This window comes from Alnus glutinosa, chromosome 10, assembly GCF_958979055.1.
Source record: "Alnus glutinosa chromosome 10, dhAlnGlut1.1, whole genome shotgun sequence".
NCBI lineage: Eukaryota > Viridiplantae > Streptophyta > Magnoliopsida > Fagales > Betulaceae > Alnus > Alnus glutinosa.
In genome coordinates this window covers 1,619,184-1,643,193 of record NC_084895.1, presented here as the reverse complement: position 1 = coordinate 1,643,193, position 24,010 = coordinate 1,619,184, and the positions used below count along the sequence as shown (strand labels likewise).

The 24,010-nt window shown below is 35.3% G+C and overlaps 2 protein-coding genes across 16 annotated transcripts; both read right to left on the bottom strand.

Moving 5' to 3' along the window:
- Window positions 1–3,411: 3,411 nt before the first annotated feature.
- On the bottom strand, window positions 3,412–19,831 carry LOC133879846 (putative disease resistance RPP13-like protein 1). 14 transcript variants are annotated; one of them, XM_062318618.1, is made up of 22 exons: window positions 15,434–19,831; window positions 15,155–15,346; window positions 14,979–15,056; window positions 13,563–13,828; window positions 13,025–13,131; window positions 12,719–12,847; window positions 11,102–11,813; window positions 10,910–10,969; window positions 10,786–10,836; window positions 9,769–9,922; window positions 9,538–9,673; window positions 9,201–9,320; window positions 8,813–8,941; window positions 8,620–8,725; window positions 6,978–7,014; window positions 6,833–6,880; window positions 5,625–5,733; window positions 5,205–5,388; window positions 4,861–4,962; window positions 4,513–4,633; window positions 3,943–4,044; window positions 3,412–3,856 (listed from the first exon to the last, which is right to left on the bottom strand). In XM_062318618.1, exon 1 carries the CDS (start codon window positions 19,531–19,533, stop codon window positions 15,466–15,468), a length of 4,068 nt encoding a protein of 1,355 aa, XP_062174602.1. In that variant the 5' UTR covers window positions 19,534–19,831; the 3' UTR covers window positions 3,412–3,856; window positions 3,943–4,044; window positions 4,513–4,633; window positions 4,861–4,962; window positions 5,205–5,388; window positions 5,625–5,733; window positions 6,833–6,880; window positions 6,978–7,014; window positions 8,620–8,725; window positions 8,813–8,941; window positions 9,201–9,320; window positions 9,538–9,673; window positions 9,769–9,922; window positions 10,786–10,836; window positions 10,910–10,969; window positions 11,102–11,813; window positions 12,719–12,847; window positions 13,025–13,131; window positions 13,563–13,828; window positions 14,979–15,056; window positions 15,155–15,346; window positions 15,434–15,465. The 14 variants fall into 14 exon arrangements, with proteins under 14 accessions (XP_062174602.1, XP_062174605.1, XP_062174609.1 ...); XM_062318621.1 differs by lacking the exon at window positions 13,025–13,131 and having other exon boundaries at window positions 8,813–8,958; XM_062318625.1 differs by lacking the exon at window positions 13,025–13,131 and having other exon boundaries at window positions 8,879–8,958.
- Window positions 19,832–20,745: 914 nt separating this feature from the next.
- On the bottom strand, window positions 20,746–22,213 carry LOC133880441 (uncharacterized). 2 transcript variants are annotated; one of them, XM_062319390.1, is made up of 2 exons: window positions 21,695–22,213; window positions 20,746–21,457 (listed from the first exon to the last, which is right to left on the bottom strand). In XM_062319390.1, exons 1-2 carry the CDS (start codon window positions 22,057–22,059, stop codon window positions 21,289–21,291), a joined length of 534 nt encoding a protein of 177 aa, XP_062175374.1. In that variant the 5' UTR covers window positions 22,060–22,213; the 3' UTR covers window positions 20,746–21,288. The 2 variants fall into 2 exon arrangements, with proteins under 2 accessions (XP_062175374.1, XP_062175375.1); XM_062319391.1 differs by having other exon boundaries at window positions 20,746–21,453; window positions 21,695–22,211.
- Between the last annotated feature and the right edge of the window lie 1,797 nt (window positions 22,214–24,010).

Below are 24,010 nucleotides of genomic sequence, written 5' to 3'. Positions count from 1 at the left end.
TTATTGAGAATTCTAAAACAATTTCTTCTAATATCATGAATTACACACATGCACGAAATAGAGAAAGGACGATAGAGAAATTACAGATGGTTTCATTGGCGAGGCGAGGTACATCTTTGTAGGCGTACCCAGGTTTCTTGGGGCGCGGCCTCCACTTGAAGTAATTTAGTTTAAAATTTGTACTTTTTATCTACAAAATCATAATTTAAAACGCAACTATTGATCCATTGATTTAGTTGGAAAGAGAGAGGGACAGAGTGAATGTTGTCATAATAACTATCATAAGGCTGTTCATGGCCTACCACCAAAAGAAGGAAAAAGAAGACAAAAATAAAGAAAGAAAGGTCAATTTCTTTTGAAAAAGAGAGACGACAATCTAGAAGTGCAGAATTACTAACATATACCTTAATCAATAATAGAGCAAGTTGACTACATTATCTTGTCTATGTGGAAGAATAGGTATCAAAGATATCTCTTGCAATAATGTAGTGTAAATAGGACCACATAATCGAGGGAGATACAAATAATGTCATCGTTTTAATTTGGTGGGAGAAAAACCATATTTTTTTTTAAAGAACCTTTATGTCGTGAAAAGCCAATCCAACCACATCGGCATTTTCTTTATATATATAATTAAATTCACTAAAATAACGTTATTTTAAATTTGGTAAGCTTATGACCTTTAGGTTATGTAAAGTTTTTTTTCACTATTATCTTAAAGTCATACCTTATTATATTTACTCTTTTTTTTTTTTTTTTTTCATTTCTTTGGGTAATCCAAATCTCGATTACTCTATAAGCCAATGACCATTATCATAGACCACTATGGCTAATAATCGTAAATTGTGTAACAAATGAATTTTTAATATATTCAAGCTTTCATATAGTAATAACCGCATTATTTAATCTTGCATATAGATTTAGATAATAATTCAAAACGCTTATAATCTTATATACGGATGGCGGATAATAACCTTATTTAATAACCCTATGGACGTGGATACGAATACCTAAAATTAATAACTATATTATGTGGATGCGGATGCGGATGCAAATATTACTAATAATTACATCTGCATTTTCACCCCTACTTGATACCCCATAAGCAAATTTCATTTCCAATAACAAAAAAATAAAAAATGTTAAAAGGCTAATTTTAAGAGTAAGTATCATTAACAACACTGTACCACTTGATTTCCTGAGAGAATTTGTTGAATGTGCATGGTAGACCAAGTAGGTGGGGGCGGATAAACAATCATGGCTAAAAGTGAGGTTATGGTAAGCTATCCTGGTAAAGTATATGGATTTTAGTCTTTAATTGTCTATTGGAATTTCAAATAGAGAATAACTTATATAAGTGCACTCACAATGAGATCTTTAAATTTGTTTTTTGTTTTTTGTTTTTTTTTTTTTTTCCAAATTTTTAACGAAACACACAAAAAGTATCATTTAACAAACTCTTTATAAAAAATTAAATTTAACATGTCAGAATCTCTCTTTAAATCTAAATAGCCAAAAAGTGAACGTTAGATATTTGTTTTTTAATATTATTTTTGCATTAAATACTTCAAAAAGTTTGGCTTGACTTGAATTTAATGTATTGAATGCTTTTAGTAGTTAACTTTATCAATAAAAAATAGTATTTATTTAAAGTAGAAAAACATTTAGAGAGTTTGTTATTTAATAGCTTTAAAAATGACTAGCTAAATAAACAAAAGTAGATTTTTAAAAGTAAATTTGGAGAAATTTTAAAGAGTTCATTGTGAATGCTCTAAGGACCTGCTGTAAACAAGGTTCTTTACATCCCCTAATAGTAACCCGCCAAATTAGCTTGGAAAACCAAAAGACTTTGAGACAAAAATACATGATCACACATATTCTTTAAAGAAAAAACCTGATCTAAAACTATCAACCAAAAGAACACCACCAGTTTTGAAACATATTCTTCCCGTTCTTCTGCCATGCGCCACTGTCTTGGTGCCTCATTTACAAATCAAAAGTTATTCTCTTTTATTGAATTGTTTATTCATGTTAATTGTAATTAATATATTGGCGTTTTATAACTGCTAGCGAATCTTCTAAATATATCATTTTATTAGGGTATGGAGCGTTTGAGAATAATATTACCGTCGTTTTAACCACATGTTTCTTTCAAAACACACTCGGGGAAAGAGAAAGAGAGGTGTGGTTGCAACTTGCAATCTCAGCCATGTTTTCTTCTTTGGAAATCAAAGGAAATGAATATTGGACTTGACTATTGCAGGGATGGACCCGGCAGGGGCAAGGGCAGGGGCAGTACAACGTAATAGACCATTAACAAACTTGACTTTTCTGTAGGATGTGCCATCTACCATTCCATGCACTTCTGAAGACCTTTTTTTTTTTGTTTTTTTTTTGTGTGTTGAGAAATTAGAAAGGATAATTAATGGTTGAGAGGGAACCACGAAAGGAGATAGTTTTGGATTCCGTTGGTGGATTGAATATATATGGCCATTTGTTGTGGTGGACTCCACATCTTGTCATCACTAAATCAATTAAATCAAAGAAAAAGGAAAGCAAGCAACTTGTTGGATGTTTCCTGCTTTGTATGGGGCAGAATTATGCTGGGTCAATGTTTTCTTTTCTTTTTTTCCTTGCTTGAGAGGCTGAACCGAAATACATATTTGCAGATGCCCATTGGCCCATTAGGAAGGGTTTTAAAAGACAAATATCAAAATTTAAAAAGATGGAGAATTTGGCAGATGTCCAAGCTTGGGTTGGAAATGAGAGAGAGTTCCCAGAAGAATAAAATTGTTTATGATGGCTATGTTAAACTGAATTTTATTGTAGCTTAGAGGAAGGAACAAGGCCAAGTATAGTCCATGTCCATTGTTTTAGACTGGTAGACATATTTGTAAGTTGAGGTAATAATAGTGGCTTCTCGAGTCGGCGTGACGCATGGTAAGCTGAATCTACGAACACTAAATCAAACTTAACCCTTTTATAAAGCTTATAATATGGGAAGTTGAATCTGTGATCATTAGATCAAACTTAACCCTTCTATAAATCTTATAATAGGAATATAGGAAAACAAAATAAAAATTGTCTCTGGAGTATTCTTACTGAGAAAACTGAACAACAATAACAACTCGGTGGTCAAACCAACATTATTGTGATTAAAAACAAAAATTAGGATTCATCGCAAAAAGTAAAATTAAAAAAGTAGTCTTTATTAAAAATTGTCGCAACTTCCCTCAGTGTCACGCGAAGTTTCTATTATATGATTAGTCTCATTCTTGCTCGTGCAAAGGTCACACAAGATTTTGTTAGAAAATGTTCTATTTCTCAAGACTCGTGAGACACGAGAAAGAAGAAAGCAAAAGAAAGATAAACAGACAATCACAAAAGAACACAAGATTTTTGTGGTTCACCTCTAAGGGCTACGTCCATAGAGTTGCAGCAGATATCACTATGATTGAGCAATAATACCAGAGACTTTTACAATCTAGAGACATTGATTAAACTATGCAACTTTCAAACTCATGTATACAAAACCTATAAAAGATGTCTCAGTGTTCCCACAATTTTTCCCATAACATCATAGGCTCATAACATGTCTTTAAAGACCCGGGCTCCACGCCTCAATAGATTTTTCTCCCAAATAATTGCAAATTCCCACTCCAAAAACCTTCCTCCACTCAAGATCCTCCATGAGGCCATTTCTAGGTTGGTTTGTATCACTTGTCTATTTTCACAAATTTTTTTGTGCTACTCCCAACACCTAAGCACCAATAATTCAACGTGCGAGGATTGGTTAGCAGCACTATTGTTTCTCAAAAGATGAGAGCATATGGTAATGTTTCTTGTACTGATTCAGCTGCAACACAGAAAGATGTACATATTAATTAATCTTAACTTCTTTGTACTCACAAACCTCAAACAAAATGTTGAAAAGACGCCTACCTCATCTTGGTCTAATAAAACCAAATTTTGTCCATATTGATTCAGCTTCATCACTCGTTGGCAGCACATGGTTCTCAATGCAAATTGATTCAGATTTGTCTCCTGCATAATTGCAAATTCCCATTCCATAAACCTTCCTCCTTCACTCAAGATCCTCCATGAGGAAGCATCCCATCAATAGATGATAATTAGTATGTGTAGCTACTAGACAGTTTAAAGTAGATAAGGCATGACACTGCATCGATACTATGTGAGAATATGCATATGTTGTACCCTGCACAATAAATGATGTATCTCTCACATGGAAAATGGTTCTCAATGCAAGTGAATCCTACACTAACAACGTTGATCAATTTAGAATAGGTGACACCATCCCAAAAGGAAAAAAGAAGCATCCCATCAATAAATGAAAATTACCTTTCCATGATAATCATTATTTGTTGACACAATGTACACTAATAAATGTGGAACATTTTAGCTGACACTAGTGTGTTATCAAGAATAATTATCAGAATAATATATCTATTGTACGACATTATCTGGTAAAATATAAGGATACATGGCACTTACTTGACAGTAGCAACTTCACTCGAGCTACTATCGTGAAAGCGTTGCCCGAAGTTTTTGTCCAATGATTAGTCACATTCTTGCTCGTGTCAAGGTCGAGCAAAGGTCACGCAAGATTTGTCTCCTGCAAAATCGCAAATTCTCACTCCATAATTAGTATGTGTAGCTACTAGACAGTTTAAAGTAGACAAGGCATGAAAATGCATCGATACCATGTGAGAATATGCATATGTTGTACCCTGCACAATAAATGATGTATCTCGCACATGGAAAATGGCAACATACTCTGAAAGCAACTATCTAATATCATATAATGCATCGATGCTATGTGAGAATATGCATATGTTTTACCTAGCAGTTGCAGCGAGGCACTGCATTACATCTGACACAAACTGGAGAAAATGCCAAATATAACTTTTCATGGCTGCTTCTGAGATTACAACAACTGAATCCCTGAACAAAAACAAAAAAGCCAACAGAAATATCAAGGAAAGAACAATTGTTAAAGTGGTTGAAAAGTGAGAAAATCATATTTATTAAGGAAGAAAGACTGGGTAAAGGAGAACTTGGCACAGATTTATAAAAAAGGTGTCAACAGAAAAAAGAGGAAGAAATAGAAAAAGGCTGTATTAGTAATGTTGAACTATAAGCTAAAATGGAAAATTTATGACAAAAGAAACACAGAGAGCCCAAACCTGAATCTGCATCAAAAGATTGCTAACAGTGGCATCACCATCTACCATAAGCAAGAATTCCCCCTTCTCATTCTTAACCTCACCCTCCTCCCCTGCATCTTTGTGCAAAGAATCCAACACATCTTTGACTTGGAAACACATGCTCTTGAGCACAGCTCGAGCAATGTGAGCCTTGCTTGTAAACCTTGTGATCCCAATACAAATGCAAATCAGTACTGAGAAAGCAAATCCAATTAATTAAATAAAACAATTGGCTCGTTGATCATCTTATTGGTATAACTGTCAAAGAGAATAATGACACTTTGGTCTGATCTGGCAGTACATATTCCTCAAAGAACAACTCATGCAAGCCTAGATCTCTTTCAAAACAACGTGGGGCAAAGGTGGAAGTTAAAGCTATGATTGGAAAAAAATACGTACATTCTTGATAGTCTTCCCAATCTCTTACTTTAAGATGAGCTACACTTTCAAGCACCATCATCAGATGACTTTGAAACCAAAACAGGCTTTGGTCATCACAGCTCCTGAGCTTTTGGAACCAAAAGGACATAATATAATCAGAGAAACACATGTTATAAATTGAGAGAAAAATATAAACAGAGCAGAGCACCCTGCCTCAAAGGAAAAAAAAAAGTGCTCAAGCTTTTCTTCATTTTTAAGATAAAAAGAGACAAATATTATTAGTTTCCTTCAAAAACCAGATACATACCAAACTGAAATATGAGATTCAAATGCCATTCATCTCAACTAATCAAGTAATATTGTTCAAATTTCTGCATTCCTATTCAGGATAAAGTCACGGGCATTATAGTTCAATGGAATTTTTTATTTTATTTTATTTTTTAATTTTTAAAATGACACTACTTATAACAGAAACCACCTTGATGTAGCTCAAAAGAGGATTTTGAACAGCCTAACATGAAAGGCAAACAAACCATCTATGAGTTTTTTTATAAGAAAAAAAAAACAATTGAAAAACAGTCAGTGACAATCCAGCAATGTCCTATCTCCACCTTCAGCTTCTAAAAGTAGAGAAAAAGCTCCCAATCCAGGAATCAGAAAGATATTACATGGAATTCAATCTCACATTCTGCCTTGTCTTCATTCGTAACTAACTGCATTATTAGGAATAATTATCGGAATAAACCTTCTAATAGTTAAGTCCACTTCTTCCATTTATTCCTTTTGCAAAACTAATTAATATATCAAAACTCAAAGAAAGCAAACAGGGTGGCAGAGAATATATATAAAGCATTGTCTTTCAATCTTATTTACATGTGATGGAAAATCACCTGTATACTAACATAGGAATTAACAATTTCTCACATAGAAAATGACAACATACTCTAAAAGCAACTATCTCGTTTCATATGAAGAGGCCAATTCCAATTAAGAACCCTCCATCTTATATCAATCTTAGCCTCCTTGCAACATTAAGGAGCGAGTTTATACACTTTTGATCTCCACGAACTACAGAATTTTACAAAGCAGAATGAATTTTGTTGCTATTCGTGCAACAAAACCACTTTTGTTTTGGCTAAATCTTGTTAACATTTGTAGTTCAACTAAACAGAAAAGTAATGCTTGTGGCAATAGAACTGCAAAATATGACAAGGAAAAATTCTCACCCTAAGGTCTTTCATAAGGTGATCCTTCAAAAAGCCAATATGATATTCCTTTGCACATTGAGGGAACATTACACATAATTAGGCATGTAAACAAACAAACTAGAAATGCAAAGCATTTCAAACGTTGGAGCTGAATATAAACTACCTTGTAACTGAAAATAATTGTGCAAGGACCAAAATTTCTGCAAGCATCAAGATCAACAACGATTAAAAATCTGTCAAGTTGGTGAAGTAAATTTATAGAAGCAGCAGGCAAATAGGGCCCCCAGTTATATCACAAGAAACTAGTCAATCACAAGGCATATGACAAGGTAATCACCGGAAGACCCTTAAGTTTCAATTAACGAAGAAAATTTCAAAAAAAAAAAAAAAGAAAAAAAGAAAAAGAAAAGAATAAAGTATGTAAATTATTTTATGAAAAAATGAATGTGCATTATGGTATGTAATGCCCTACAGCTGAAGGGAAAAGAAGCAAAAACATGGAATATACACATAAATGCCAAGACAAGGAGAGAAATCCATAAACAGTTCATAAGGCAATAAGTTAACAATGTCCTAACAAATTTCAACTTTTGAAATATTTGTAGTCTCCCAAATATCAAAGAGTTGGAAGTTAATGAGCCTATTCCAATTGTTTATCATATTATATGAGATTATACACAATGGAAGACAAAAGGTGTTTAGCCCAATTGGAAATTAATTTTTTCTATTTCTTGTTGAATTTCAAAATTCCTTTCTATAGTTTAGGTGGACCTGGTCCACAGAGGTCTTGCCCATTAATCATACTATTATAAGCACTCCACAAATGATTTACATAGCAGCACCAAATTTCTATTGTCAGTTTCAGGAAGATGTCCTGTAATTCATTAAGCAGCCAAAGCGTAAAATTTTATTTATAATAAAAAGAAAAAAAAAAAAAAAAAAAAAAAAAAAAAGAAAGAAAGAAAGAAAGAAAAGAATTGTGCAGATGAACTTTATAACATAACAAACATGATGCAAAAGATACCTCTACAATTCAGACTGATGGTAGATGTTTTTAAAGAAGAACAGTCACGGAATTTTAGACAAACTCTTTCAGCGGTCCAACAAAGCATTTACACATGCATTCATGACATTATAGAGAATGTTCCCCTTCTCTAAGAAAATATACTCTGGTTAGATGCTTATTTTCACCGTCCACATACAGCTCAAACAGCACATAACAACCTACAACCAACATAAAAATAAGCACATATGCAATGATTCACAAACAAACTAATAGGTCTTCTAAAACCATAATCTAAAATAGGACAGCAGCACAACATGTTTCTATGCTTAATCGGTGCCAAAGTTTAGGGGAAAGATTGTGACTTTGAAGTTATTAATGAATGGAAAAAGAAAGTAGGTTGTTTATGCTTCAAATCATAATAGGAAATACCGATTTTTTAAGGGTTTGATTATGTATGAGCAACAAAAAAAAAATAAACAGAGCAAACCGAGAAGTTGTAAACTAAAAATCAGCAACAGGACATCTTAGTAAATCAAACAAATATGCAAAATAACTGGGTTTATTAGGCCAATCATTGACTTACTTCTCTCGGTCTTTCTATTATAAGAAAAAGTTCAAATCTAAAAGAAAATGGACAATTTACAGAGCAACTACAAGTCTGCATGCTCTGTTTGTTTACATGATTTGATTCCAAGCATATGACACTAGTTTTTTACAACAAAATGTGATCCTAGACACAAGGAATTGAGAATTTACAGTAATATCAAGATTTATAGAAAGACAAGTCAAGGGAACATACCTTGTTGACTTGGAGCATCCCTAATTCTCTATGGAGTTGTCAATAATTGTTGGTCGTGACATGATTCAACTGCTTATGTCCGGAATAGTGAAGCGAGCATAGCATTCTGTTTTATCAAAGATAGCAACTAAGCAAATTAAAAGAGATTGGGTAAATATATTAATAAAATTAGATGGTTGAAAAGTGCACATACGGAAATTGGAGAAATCTTGCTATACTTGTAACTTAATCAAGCATTGTGTCTATATGTGTCATTTACCCTTAAACCAGTTTGGAGGATGACTTGTTATTTGATGAAGAGAATGGCATAAAGACACAAGTCCTAAAAACACAAACACACTGAAAACCCATTAAGTCAAATATTCATATATCTCATCTCAACAGTTTGGTAATTGAAGGTATCAGAACCAGTACTAGCTTTCAAGCAAATTCAGGGCAACATATGATTTAAATTCTATCACTAGCTAGATCTAAAACCAAATCAAAGGTTATAGACAAGAATAAGCCAAGTACTAATTCTGTGGTCACAGGATATGCCATAAGCAATGATTATTAACTCTTCCACGTCTGCTAAGAGGTACCTTGACCCGCAAAAGATTGGACGGTGATGGCAATGACCACGACCAATTATCCTTGTTAGCACAAAGACCAACTCCTTCCCTCCATTGCAAAAGAGGATCGATTGCCCACATCAGATGTACCTACAGCATATACACACTAACTTCAATACCCAAAAGGCCAATTAAAGGCAAGTAAAGAATCTCCCTTTGGGTGCCCAGAAAACAGATTAAAATAAAAGACAACACCCAGAGATTAACGTTAACACACAGTTTGGTTGCCCAAAGAATTGAATTTTGCACTCCATATTGAATTCTATTGGTGCTCGATTCCATCAAGTTACCAACATTGATGACATACCAGCACCACTTCGTCAACAGATAATGTCACCATCTAAATCAAGCTTCAGTTTCTCATCTCAACAGTGTGATAACTAAAGGTATCAAAACCAGTTCCAGCTTGCCATTGGTTTAGTGCTGGTTCGATATTCGACAGCCTGCCATTTTGTTACCATAAATCAAGTAATCCACCTTAACAGGAGTTACAGGATCATACAATAGACACAAGAAAATCCTCTGCTCCATTGATTACCTTTTCCAATGTAGCAGTTTTCAAGAGATCAGGTACTGAATGGTAATTTAGAACCTACACTTCCAACAAAAGAAAACGAAACTTAAATGCCCATGATGTCGATTAGGCACAACAGTTTCAAAAGGTCCATAGGTCTCCATTGAACTTTTAGTGCCTATTCATCAGAAAATAGACAAGCATCTGAATCAACTAAGAAATAGCAACACAAGCATAGAAAATTGAACAGAAGATCTACATTCATGTGCATCAGATGATTTCAATAATTTATGCATAGTGCTTTTCACACATCCTGGCACAAAAGTGCAGCAATACATGTTTGTGGTAGTGCTAATGCAGATTCCAATAAAATATTCAATGCAGTTGCTAACCTAGTTTCAAATCAATTAGAAATGTTTTTGGGTACAAACAAAACCATGCATTAAAAATAGCAGATTAGGCTTCATCTGCCCCTTAATTCCAACTCACAGATCTTTACAGGAAATACCATAGCTAAATTCAACTAATTTGAGTTCTATGAAATCACATGTTATATATAACTTTCTTTTCAAGTAGAGAAGTGTTTAGTTTCTTGTTAATATTTTAGTGTACATATTCCTTAATTTTTGTTCACCGGTAGTCATCAAACTCGCCGATGTAGGACAGCAACACATCATGTTTCGACGATTAATTAGGAAATTTTAGGGGAAAGATTGTGGCTTTGAACTTACAAAGGATGAAAAAAAAAAAAAAAAAAGTACTAGGTTTATGTTTCAAATCAGGTTAGGAAAGATTTCACTTTTAAGGGGTTGAATATGTATGAGCAACCATAAAGAAATACAGAGGAAACCGGGAAGTACAATAAAAATCCATCGTAAGTATGATAAAAAAAAACAAGTTAGCCATCAAATATATGCAAATTAACTGGGTGCATAAGGCCAATTGTTCACTTACTTGTCTCTATCTTTCTATTTGAACAAAAATTTAAAACTTGAAAAAAAAAAAATTCAATAGAAGTGAAAGTGGCAGGAAGCAGGTTACAAGATTTGATTCCAAGCATATGACTCTTGCTATTGACAATGAAAACTGGCCCTGTAAAAGAATCCACATGGAATTAAGGATTGACAGCAAAATCGAGTCATAAATACAAATGATGTGAACATACCTTCTATAGAGTTCTCAATCATTTTTGGCGATGGCATGAGAGAGACTCAATTGCTCAGTTCTGGCATAGTGAAGTAAATGAAGAATTAACCAATGGGCAAATCATTCTATTTTATCAAAGATAGGAATCAAGGAAACCTAAAACAGAGAGGGTGAATATATTGATGAACTAGCAGGTTGAAAGTGTATGTACCTAACGGTTATTCAATCAATTTGTCATCAATCCATATCTATTCGAGGTGAGCAATTTTACACCATCCTTTTTCCTCTTTTACAATGCCACTATTTCCTCAACAAAGGACATTCCAAGATCAGTAGCATAGAAAGCAAGGCAAGCAACCCTTTTTCTGGCATGTACTTGAGCTTAGGGTAGCTAAAGATAAGCAATGCTTGAAAAACATTCAGGTGTTGAAGCCCCATCTTGTCCAACTATTTCAAATTTGGAAAGCCAGAGATGGAAAGAGAGGTCAGACTGGTGGGCAACAATCATGCCTCTAGGAGGGACTCCACATCTTTAGAATTGCCACCGATTGTTAGATGTCCAAGAAAGGAGAGGTTCTGCAAACCCCCTTCCATTCAACCCGCAATGACTTTGTCACAAGCATAGATGTTAATTGATTTCAGATTGGAAGGCAAGCCCCCTTCAGGAAGCCACTCAACTTCTGAACAAATAATTACATCTACTTCATTAAGAGATGAAAGGAGTATGTGCATCTTGTCAGGAAGTGATCTCAGACTCGTTTAACTCTAACAATGCATAGCCATCACTAGCAATCTAGCAACATTTGTTTGAGCAAGGCTATCTTGAGACTCCTTTAACTCTACACATGATTTAATAGTGGTATCGAATTCCCAATGCCAGCTTTAGGAAGATGTCTTGTAATCCATTAAACAGCTCAAACATCCTGCAATGCAAAACCAAACAATTTCTCAGTCAATCAATACCAAAGTTTAGGGGAAAGATTATATTTTGAACTGTTTGAATATGTATGAGCAATCATCGAAGATACAGAGCAAACTAGGAAGCTTTCCAATAAAAATCAACTAAAAGCATCGATTAGATAACATTTTAGTCATCAAGCACATATGCAGAAAAATTGGGTGTATAAGGCCAATCATTCACTTACTTGTATTTGTCTTTCTATTCTAACAAAAATTTAAAACAATAAAAAAGGAATTCACATTGCAAGTTTGCATGCTCCAGTGACAAATGTAAGATAGAACTCTTCTTAAGAGAAAAATACCTAATAGGAGTGATAGTGGCAGGAATTGATGATTGAAGTAAAATGAAGATTTATAAAAATGTTGTGTTTTATTTTTCTTAAAAGTGTTTTGAGAAGAATTTTGCAGTTTGTTTTGAAAAATGTGTTTGTAATGGGTCACATCTTAAAATCCCTTTGGTTAAAAATACCTAATAGGAGTGATAGTCGCAGGAATTGATGATTGATAGTAAAATGAAGATTTATAAAAATGTAGTGTTCTATTTATCTTAGAAGTATTTTGAGAAGAATTTTGTAGTTTGTTTTGAAAAATGTGTTTGTAATGGGGGCACATCACAAAACCAGAAATCATATCAAACAAGATTCACTAATTTCTTCCAACCAACCTTTCTTTCAAGTAGCTTCAGGCCTACATATAATTGAAATTCTATCTATAGCTAGATCTAAAACCAATCTAAAACCAATTCAACAGTTGCAAGTAGAATAAGAGTAGTGTTAATTCTATTACAGGATATGCCAAAAGCAATGATTTCTGTGTCTTTCTAAAACACGAGAGAAACCATAATTATTACTTCTAGGGTTCACCATACCTCAAAGCTCGCAAAAGCTTGAATGTTGATGACAATGGCGATGATTATCCATTATATATCCTTGTTAGTAACAAGCCCAACTCCTTCCCTCTATCGAGCAAGAGGATTAGTTGCCCACATCACATGTACCTACAACATATACACACTAATTTCAATACCCAAAAGGTGAAGTAAAAGGCAAGTAAAGAATCCCCTGTTAGCGTGCTAAAAAAAAGGATGGAAAAAAGAAAAAGAAAATAACACCTAGAGATTATATATGTGTACTACCGACAAAGAAAAGAACCACCAATAAAAAAGTATCTGCACCTCTTAGTCAACGGATAATGTCACCATCTAAAACCAGCTTCAGGTTTTCATTTCAACTTTTTCATTGATTACCTTTTCCCTTATAGCAGCTTGCAGAAGAAAATGTACTGAAATGGTAATTCAAAGCCTATACTTCAGATAAAATAAAAAGAAACCAAAATTTCCCCCTTATTCAATTTGGCACCACAGTTTTACATGGTCCACAGGTTCACTAAGCTTTCAGTACCTAACAAAATAGCTGAATGTCTGAATCAACAAAGAAATAACGACACCCGCATAGTAGATTGAAATGGAAAACATACACACACGTGCATCAGATGATATGAATAGTTTATGCTAATAAAGATAACTTAGTCTATCGTAGTGCTAATGTAGATTCCAATAAAACATTTCATGCAATTGGTAAGAATATGGTTTCAAATCAGCCAGAAGTAATACTGTCAAGGTATTACTTCTGGTGTTCATATAACTTGTTTTGCAAGGTAAAATTATTCTTGAAAAAAAAAAAAAAGAAGCAGGAGCTATTGGGGTTGCTTACTCATAGTCAAGGCTCTCAATGGGGCAAACATTGGCACCAACAATGGCAATCTGAGAGGTGGAATTCGTCATTTTCACCAAAAATGTTTTTGTGAGATACCTCTGACCAATGCCTCTTAATCTCCTTCCCATCCTACAAAGCCTCGTTTTCAATTTCATGCACATCATCACTGTGGTTCACATTATCTTCTTGATCCATTTCCTCACTGTCAACACTTGGTTGAGCTTTTTCCACAACTTACTATTACACTCAATTGTTATGTCTACCTGCAAGCACAATCAACAAAAATTCTAATCATGCTTGAAAAAACCCAGTTGGCACATTCAAAAATTAACTACAAACAATGTCAATACCCTGTGGAACAAGATCTACAACTTGAAGAAAGTAATTATCACGAATATATATAGAAGGATGCATATGCAATGCCGTCTAAATATAGCAAGGCAACAATGAGCAGTGCAAATATGTAATATGCATAATGTGCATAATTTACCACCAGAAGAGTAAGCTTTGGATCAAACAAGTGACGCACTAAGTGGATCAAATAAAAATAAAAAATTCTTATTATCATCACATTTATTATTCCTGATGCTGTTGTTGTTGTTATAAAGTCTAAAATCAGTAAACTAATATTTGCTACACACCTCAGCAAAGGGAATCAAAAATATGGATAAATCAACAATTTTGTAGCACTTGAATAGATATATATACGAATATATTCATGGATAGGACAGCAGCACAACATGTTTCTATGCTTAATCGGAACCAAATTTTAGGGGAAAGATTGTGGCTTTGAAGTTACTGAGGAATGGAAAAAGGAAGTAGGTTGTTTATGCTTCAAATCATAATAGGAAATACCGAATTTTGAAGGGTTTGATTATTTATGAGCAACGAAAAAAAAAAAAAACCAGAGCAAACCGAGAAGTTGTACACTAAAAATCAGCTACAGGACATCTTAGTAAATCAAACAAATATGCAAAATAACTGGGTATGTAAGGCAAATCATTGACTTACATCTCTCGGTCTTTCTATTCTAAGAAAAAGTTCAAATCTAAAAAAATTTGGACAATTTACTGCGCAACTGCAAGTCTGCATGCTCTGTTTGTTTACATGATTTGATTCCAAGCATATGACACTTGTTTTTTACAACAAAAAGCGATCCTATAAACAAGGAATTAATAATTTACGGTAATGTTAAGATTTATAGAAAGACAAATCATGGGAACATTCCCAATTCTCTATCAATATAAGAGAACAGTTTGAAACTCACACAGCCAGCAAAATGAAAACTTTTTTACCGTAAAGCATCCACCAATGCATAGAATGGTCTCCAATCTCCATATTCAATGTAAACATCACGGACACATTTTTTTCCTCAAATCGGTAGTGAGAAAAACCACGAAACCAATGAGTTACCTGATCGATGCAGCCTAGGACCCCTTTTCTCCTCGCAGCTTCTTTCTCACTCTCATATAGCCCCGAATCAATCAAGAACTACGAACAATATAGCCGTTTATTTATATAAGAAAATTCACTATAATGCGAATCTAACCAAGCCAACAAAAAGAAAAGAAATCAGAACGAATCTTTACCTGTTTCCAATTCCATATTGCGCTTAAGATCGGCCTGGGTGGGTCCGGCAAGAGAGATTGGCTTTGTGATGCCGTACTTTGCCGCCGTCTGTCGCGAAGAACCGTTTGAACTCTCAGAATCCACCATTTCAGGCCAACACCAAAACAAACGAATCTAAAAGCAACGATAAACGGCAAAGTGGGCATAGCATTCTGTTTTATCAAAGATACCAACTAAGCAAATTAGAAGAGATTGGGTAAATATATTGATAAAATTAGATGGTTGAAAAGTGCACGTACCGAAATTGGAGAAATCTTGCTATACTTGTAGCTTATTCAATCACTTCGTCATCAATCTGGATATGTTCGACGTGAGCATTAATCTTGCGCCATTCTTTTCCTTTTTTACTTTGCCACTCTTTCTTCAACAAAGGACATCTGTAGATTTTTAGAATAGAAAGGGAGGCAGGTAACCCCTGTTTTGGCATGAACTTGAGCTTAGGACAATCAAAGATATACAATTTTTCAAGAGCAATGAGGTGTTGAAGCCCCTTCTTGTCCAAAGATTTCAAATTTGGAAAGCCCGAGATGGAAAGATAGGTCAGACTGGTGGGCAGCAACTGTGCCTCTGGGAAAGACTCCAAATCTTCAAACTCCATCCCATAGATTGAGAAATGTTTAAGAATGGGCAGGTTCTGCAAACCCCATCCCATCCGACTCGCAATGAGTTTCTCACAACCGTCGATGTAAATTGAGTTCAGATTGGAAGGCAAGCCCCCTTCAGGAAACGATTTAAGTTCTGGACAATTATTTAGAATCAACTTCCGAAGAGACGGAAGGAGTATGTGCATTTCTGCAGGAAGTGATTTCAGATTCTCACAATGCTTGATCCCTAACCATGTAAGGCGGGAGGCACGCAATCCTCCTTTTGGAAAAGATACAAAATTAGGGCAACAAATAATATCAATCGCCAAGGTGACTAAATCACGTTCATAATGTTCTGGAACGGTAAGAGATTCCAGATTGCTACACTGCACGATTTCGATGTCATAAAGCTTTGGGAATAATTCTAATGGAAAGGACTTGAGAGAATCACAATACCATAAACTCAAGTTTTCAAGGGATGAGTAGTCCCTTCTAGTTGTTGAGAGCTCTAACTTCTTACAACTTTTAATCTCAAGGGTTTTTAATGCGGAGGGAAGACCAACATTTGGAAGGGACATAAGTGAAGAAAAGTTAGAGATTTTTAACTCTTGAAGACCGCAGGGAAGACCAACATTTGGAAGGGACATAAGTGAAGAACAGTTAGAGATTTTTAACTCTTGAAGACCGCAGGGAAGACCAACATTTGGAAGGGACATAAGTGAAGAACAGTTAGAGATTTTTAACTCTTGAAGACCGCAGGGAAGACCATCATTTGGAAGGGACATAAGTGAAGAACAATTATCGATTTCTAACACTTGAAGACCGCAGGGAAGACCATCATTTGGAAGGGACATTAGTGAAGAACAATTATGGATTTCTAACTCTCGAAGACTGCTGTTGGAGTTTATCATTCCTTTCGGTAAGGACTCCAGGGCATTAAATCCTCGAATTACGAGCTGCTCCATTCCAGTTGGCAATTCCTTTAACAGCATTTCATTACAATTCCAGAGCTTCAATGCACGAATAGTAGGAGTCAATGGGAGTGGAGCCACCAGCTGCGGACAATCAATAATATCTAGTTTGGATAAAGAAGAAAGAAGGACCGGCAACCCTCCTGTTAGCTTACGACATTCCTCAATATAAAGCTGCTCAAGTTGAGGAAAAGCTCCCCCTCCATTTTCGTCACCAAAAGAAACCCATTTCTCCCACTTTGGCATCTTCTCCAACTTAAGAACTTTAAGGGCACCAAATGGCTTAACTGAAGAAGAACCGCTGCCACATAACTCAAGACCCACTCTAACAACTTCATCAAACCCAACAATAGAGAGGTTTTGCAGAGAGGGTAGTTGCCCAAGCGGTGGCAAGCTGCTGCAATATTTACAGCTTTCTAGATAGAGAGATGCTACATTAGAGAATGAAGGATGTCCTACCCAATCTGAAAAGCTTTTACCACCGTAGGATTGGATAGCGAGACTTTTCAAGTTTGTATGGGGTTGGAGACTATCGAGTACACTTCTTTGACTTTCTGAAAAATTATTATCATCTTTCCATCCCAATACCAACTCTTCCATATACTTTCTATCCCTTAAGCTTGTTGCATTCAGAACATCAGTAGGAGATTCAACATTTTGGAGCTCCAATACTGAAAGTGATCCCCGGAGATTTGTGAGTTTTTTTAACTCTCCAATGCACAACCCACTACCTTTGCCGACGATAAATTTAGTCAATGTCTGGAGGCATTTTAATCCCTCAAGTTGTATTGGCATGTCTTTTATGCCAGTTCCAGTAATATCAAGATGTCGTAAACTAACGAGTTTCCGCATATCTCTTGGCAATGAAGAGAGCTTTTCACAATTTAATAACATCAATGTTTGCAAATTGCACAACTTACATATAGAATTAGGCAATATTTTCACATCAGTGAAAGAAAGGTCCAAGTAACGTAGATATTTAAATTTGTCAATTGAATCTGGCAATTCAGTAATATTCTCATAGTTTGACAGAGAAAGCACCCGTAAGCATCTTAGTGTCGGCAACAAATCATGTACTACTTTTTTAGACAAGTAGTAGGAGGTGCATTTGAAACTGCTCATATCAAAATGTAGGAAAGTGCGCAACCTCTTAGCCTTGTCAAGGGTCTCAAATTTCTTAAAGCTATGAAAATCTTGATTGGAAAAATAGGACATGTGGCGAGTATTGTTTACAATGTCACGAGAACAATCACCCTCCAACCTCATAATAAAATTTCCAGATATAGATTTTGCTAAATCACTCACAAGATCATGCATTATAAAACGTGATTTGTCGTCACTAGATTTTTGGAATAATGATCTTGATTCTAGAGTGAGGAAATACTCATTACCAACTTCTTCCATTGTTTTGTTTTTGGGTTGCTGGAGGAAACCTTCTGTCATCCATAACATAATTAATTGATCTTTTTTGAAAGCATAATCCTTTGGAAAGATTGAGCTGTAAGCAAAGCATCGCTTTAGATGTGATGGGAGATATTTATAGCTTAATCTTAGAGCAGGAAGAATATTTCCTATCTCATCAATTGACAAATCCCATAATTCACTCCTCAATATCTTTTTCCAATCATCAACATCTGGTTTAGATCTTAATAGAGCACCAATTGTCTTGAGTGCTAATGGAAGGCCTCCGCACTTTTCCATGATTTTTCTACCTATTACTACTAACTCTCCATGCACGTTAGAGTTGCCATCATGAAATGCATGTGTTTCAAATAGTGCCCAACAATTTTCTTCTGGTAACTCCTTTAGAGAATGAATTGAACTAGCACGCATAACTGATGCAACAGAATGACTGCGTGTTGTTACGATGACCCTACTTCCTTGTGCTCCAAATTTAAAAGGTTTGCTTAGATCCTCCCATTGAACATAATTCTCATTCCAAACATCATCTAATACAACTAGAAACTTCTTCCCCATTAAACACTCCTTTAGTCTAAGTTGAAGCTGATTCAGATCAGTGATAGAACAAGGTGACGAAGTTACTGCCTCCAAAATTATTTTTGTTAACTTGATCACATCAAATTCATCAGAAACACAAACCCATGCTTCAAGGTTAAAGTGCTTCTTCACCTCGTCATTATTGTATACAAGTTGAGCAAGGGTGGTCTTGCCAATCCCCCCCAAGCCGACTATGGCAATCACACCCATCTCCTTGCCACGTGCATTATCTGAGAGCAACATTTTAATGATTGCCTCCTTGTCATCATTCCTACCAAAAATTTCAGATTCTACAACTAAACTAGATGTGGTCGATCTTCCAGATGATTTACCTCCAACACCTTCTTTCAGACCTAAAAGATCTATTTGTTGTGCTAGAGTTTCTAGTCTTTCAAGTATCTCTTTTATCTTTAGCTCCATCTCTTTGACAAAAGAATTACGAAAAGCAGAGATGGATAACTTTCTTACCTTGCTTGCAGTAGTTTGAAATTCAGCATCCAACTCGCTTTGCAAGGCTTCAGTTGCAACCTCATCCAAGACATCCTCTGTATCATAGATTGCATCTTTCAGCTCCTCAAGCCACTCTTTCACAGCAGGCTTCGTAACTTGCAACTCCTCCGCGTCTTCAAGCACTGCATTGAGGGTCAGGAATGTTGTCTTCAACTTCTTTAGGAGTCCATCGGAGAGTTTTCGGTGCCGAAAGAAGTCAACGAAGCCACCAGATGCCATTTTTTCAAAAAACACTTGAAGGATGGGAGAGACAAAAATGGTTGCAATCTCAGCCATGGTTTCTTCTTTGGAAATCGAAGGAAATGAAGGAAGGGGAATGCAAAATGCAGAGTAAAAGCAGATAGGAAGGTGTGTTTTGGGTTTAACAAGGAAGTGGAGTTATATTGATCATAGAGGGAAAAGGAAGAGCTATTGGAGTGATGGACCCACGCGGGGCATGCAGGGGCAGCTCTAAGCAGTTTCTCACACAGGGAATTACTTTTACACCAACAAAGGAAGTAGGAAGCAGCCAAATGGAGTGATGGACGCGAAAAAGAAATTACTTTGCACTACAATATGTACGTTTCTTTTGTAATAAGTGGAGACCAACTCATTAACGTCAAATATATAACAATCTTTTTGCTTTACAATCTGTTTCTTTTATTTCTTTCCTTCTCTTTAGATAATGAAAAGAAAGAGATTTGCTTTGGATTCCGTTGGTTGATTGAATATGGCCAATTGTGGTGGACTCCACAACAATTGTGGTGAAAACACAAGTCTGGAGCATGCACTTCAAACAAGTTTGGCAGAAAAGTTTTAACAGAAAAAGAGGAGCTGCATTATGATCCTCCTCCAATAGAAAAACTTGGTTATTATTTGTTATCATCCTCCTATAAAATACTTATATATAGAAAACTTTGTTATTATTTGTTTAAAGCATGCAAATACTTGTTAAGGCGTTGGCTGAGCTTTAATTTTACAATATGTTTCTTTTGTTTCTTTCCTTCTCTTTAGATAATGAAAATGTGAGAGCTTTGGATTCCGTTGGTGGATTGATGGCCGACTGTGGTGGACTCCACAACATCTCACTAAATCAAAAAAAAAAAATCAAACAAGAAGGAAAGCAGGAAAACGACCTTAGTGGGAGACTTGAGCCAAGTCTTTGTTATTGTCTCAAGTCTCTGTTGAAATCAAAAATTTTAACATCTGATCCCCAAACATGAAAGAAAGAAACTTCATCTTGAACACTTCCTTTGAAAAAAAATAGCCTTAAAGGCATTCAGAATGGTGAATGCAAGTGTTTAACACAGAACTACTCGTAATTTTTTTATCTTTATTTTCTTTCTCTTGCTTCCTTAGGCTGTGATTCTCATATATTTATACACAAATCGCTTATTGATGTGAAGAAGAGTCCTTTAAATGCCAAAACAACTAAAACGTGTTCATATCAATTGCAACGTGATTACGTGAAACAACATTTCAATATTAATGGTTTCCTTAATAGCCTCATTGATGATCAAACTGTTAAGAGTTCTTGAGAATCTTTGGACAATGAAATAATATTTCAATGGAATGCTCTGTTTTAGTATGTAAAACAAAACAGCTACATGTCGCATATGTGATATGTGCAATAGTAATAAGGAGGATGGGTTTGGATTGAATCAAAGGAATAAAAGATAAAGGAAAGTAGAAGAATGATTTAACACTTCATCATTTCACAAGGAGATTAATTTTGAAAGAATAAAAGCTGTTAATGGTCTACCCCACCGAAAGAAAAAGAAAACAAAAAAGCAAACCAAACATAAAAGAAATTTCATGGGTATTGCCTTTGAAGTGCACAACCGACATATCCTCTCAATCAATAATTTTGTAAGAATAAAGCCGTTAGAGCATTCCCAGCAGATTATGTAAATTTCAATCTATTTTACATTATCAAACTTGTTTTTTGCTAGTTTACATAACAACTTTTAAAACTATCCTCCATCAAATGATCTAAATTTATATCTATTTTATTAAAATAATCATTTTTAATATTTTTTATTATTATTTTTGTTAAAAACTCATGCCCACTCCTCTCCACAAACCCGAAATCACCTCTGCCATTTCATCAAACAAATGCAGAATTATCACAGAGAAAACACAGAGGTTCTTCTTCTTCTTCTTCTTCTTCTTCTTCTTCTTCTTCTTCTTCTTCTGCTTTTTTAAGCACTGTTTGCTCTGACTTCGGAAAATCAATATCAACCGACCAGATCAAAATCAAAATCAACCCACCGGAAAATCAAAATCAACCCACCGGAAATCAAAATCAACCCACCGGAAATCAAAATCAAAATCAAACCCACTGGAAATCAAAATCAAATTCAACCCACTGGAAATCAAAATCAAATTCAACCCACCGGAAAATCAAAATCGAAATCAAACCCACCGGAAATCAAAATCAAAATCAAAATCAACTCACGGTGAATCTTCTCTGTCGGCGGCCCATGGTTTCCACTGAAATACCAGAAACTTCCCATGGTTTCCACCGACCAGCCGCTGGGGTTCCGTCGGTTCCTCTAGCCAGCACTGTTGAGATCTCCAACCCCCGAGCCAGTAACGACGAACGACGAGCTCGCTAGATCGCTCCAGCTCCGGCCGACTCTGAAGCTCCAGACGGACAAGGACGTGTACCAGCTCGGCAATCCGGCAGTCGTCACTGTCGAGATCTCCAACTCCCAAGCCAGCAACGATGAGCTCGCCTATAATTCCTGGAGAGACTACCGGCAAGAGGAAGAAAGTGACGGGAAAGAGGAATAAAGTGAGAGAAAGAAGAGAAATAATCATATAAAATTGATAGATGTGTGAACAGTGTGACGCCACATGTGGAGTTGCACTGTTCACAAATGTTCAGTGAATCTATCTGGCGTGAGGATGGAGAAGCTGATGGAGGGATGTTTTTGTGGTTTGGTTATGTATTGTAGATTTACAGTGGCTTTTACATAAGCTGCTGGGACTGCTCTTAATGGCCTACGTACCCCACCGAGAGAAAAAGAAAACAATAAAGCAAACCAATAATTTTGTAAGTGGATGTGAAAGTCGTTATGAATATATGGATGAATTATATTGGAAATGTTTGGCAAAGCCTATGAACAGAACAGTGCAAAGTTAATTTTAAAGTTAGTAAAATATAATAGATGTGATATAAAGTAAAAAGTTTTGTATTATAGTGAATTTTTTATTTAAATAGTAATAAAAAAATTATTGATGTCATATAAAAAGAAAAAAAATAGTTAAAATGTTTTGATGTTGATTATTTTTGAAAAATGTGAAAATTAACAAAGCACTATTCTGTTATGGTACTTTGCCAAACATACCCATTGTCTTGTTAAAGTGAAATAATAATTTTCCTTTTATTGGGCTACTTGACTTAAAAGAGATATGATATGTTGCCACCTCATGACACAACTATTGACATAATTATTATCTTTTATTATTATTAGTACTATTAAACAAAAAATTGTAAAACCATGTAAATGTGTTAGAGTCTGATTTTGTGTATTTTTTTTTTTTTTTTAAAAAAAAAAAGGTCAATAGTTGTTTCAATAGCTGTGTTTTTATGTGGTAAAATATCATTTCTCGACTTAAAATGCCATGTAATAGGAGAACAGAATCGTGGGAGATATAAATCAAACCTAAGAATATAAATAAACCAGTTCATTCGACAACCCGCTTGATACCCGCTCAGTTTAGCCCGATCCAAACTCGAGATTGATACTGTAGAAACTCACTTGTTATTGTAGAAACTCGCTCAATTAGTAAGTAATACATACCCGACTCGCTCAACAAAATTTGATAGGAGCTCGCGAGCTCAACTCGTTTAAAGTTCAACCAAATCGCTCATCCGGTTCTTTATTCCGACTTGTTAGCTTGTTCATATCTCTTATGTGTGTGCGTGCGTGTGTGTGTGTGTACTAAATAAGCGTATAATATACTAGCTAAGTAAATATTGTATTAAATATTAATTATAATACTTTAGTAATAGTATTTGGTATGTTAAATTGACATATTAGTTATTAATAGTTAGTAAGGAGGTTGTTCACAAATTCGGGCTTGAACTCCGCTTTGATCACACATTGAAAAATTTAATAACCTACTTGAGTTCTAGTTGAGTTGAGCTTGTCGAGTAACCCGGCTCGGCTGGAATATCATTCTCAACGAGCTCAAGCTTACTCGAATTTTAAACGAGTCGAACTTAAACACATATTTTATAACTCTGTTCGAATTCAAACTCGACTATTTACACTCGAATTATAAACGAGTCAATCTTAAAATCTTAAAACTAGACTCAGTTCGACTCGATTACATCTCTAATCAAACCTAGTGGGTCTTTGGTGTCTCAAAGGGCTATTTTAATTATGGATCAAAATCCCTACAATTTTTAAATTCTTAAATTATAAAATTTAGGGTTAAACAATTTTTTAATCCCTGAGTTTTCACAACTTTATTTTTTAGTCCTTGAATTTCAAATTGTATCACAGATGGTACCCCAATTTCAGGAAGGAGAATGAGATTATTGTGTGGAGTCCACCACAATTGGGTGTGAAAAGGTGGGTGTAAGTGTAGCACCCACCTTTTCACACCCAAACCCATACATTTTGATGTGGCATGCCTCGTCAAATTTTTTTTATTTTTTATTTTTATTTTTTTTCGTTTTCCACCCCTGACTTGCCCACCCTGAGGCCAGGATCCGGCCAGGGAAGTGCCAGATCCCGGCCATCCGGCCCGAATCCGGCCG

Excerpts from the sequence above, each read along its gene's own strand:
- LOC133880441 (XM_062319390.1), bottom strand. The coding sequence starts at position 22,059 with ATGATTATTTCTCTTCTTTCTCTCACTTTATTCCTCTTTCCCGTCACT. Across the intron at positions 21,458-21,694 it reads GCCGACAGAGAAGATTCACC|TCAGAGCAAACAGTGCTTAA; the intron begins GTGAGTTGATTT and ends GATTTTCCGAAG.
- LOC133879846 (XM_062318618.1), bottom strand. The coding sequence starts at position 19,533 with ATGGCTGAGATTGCAACCATTTTTGTCTCTCCCATCCTTCAAGTGTTT.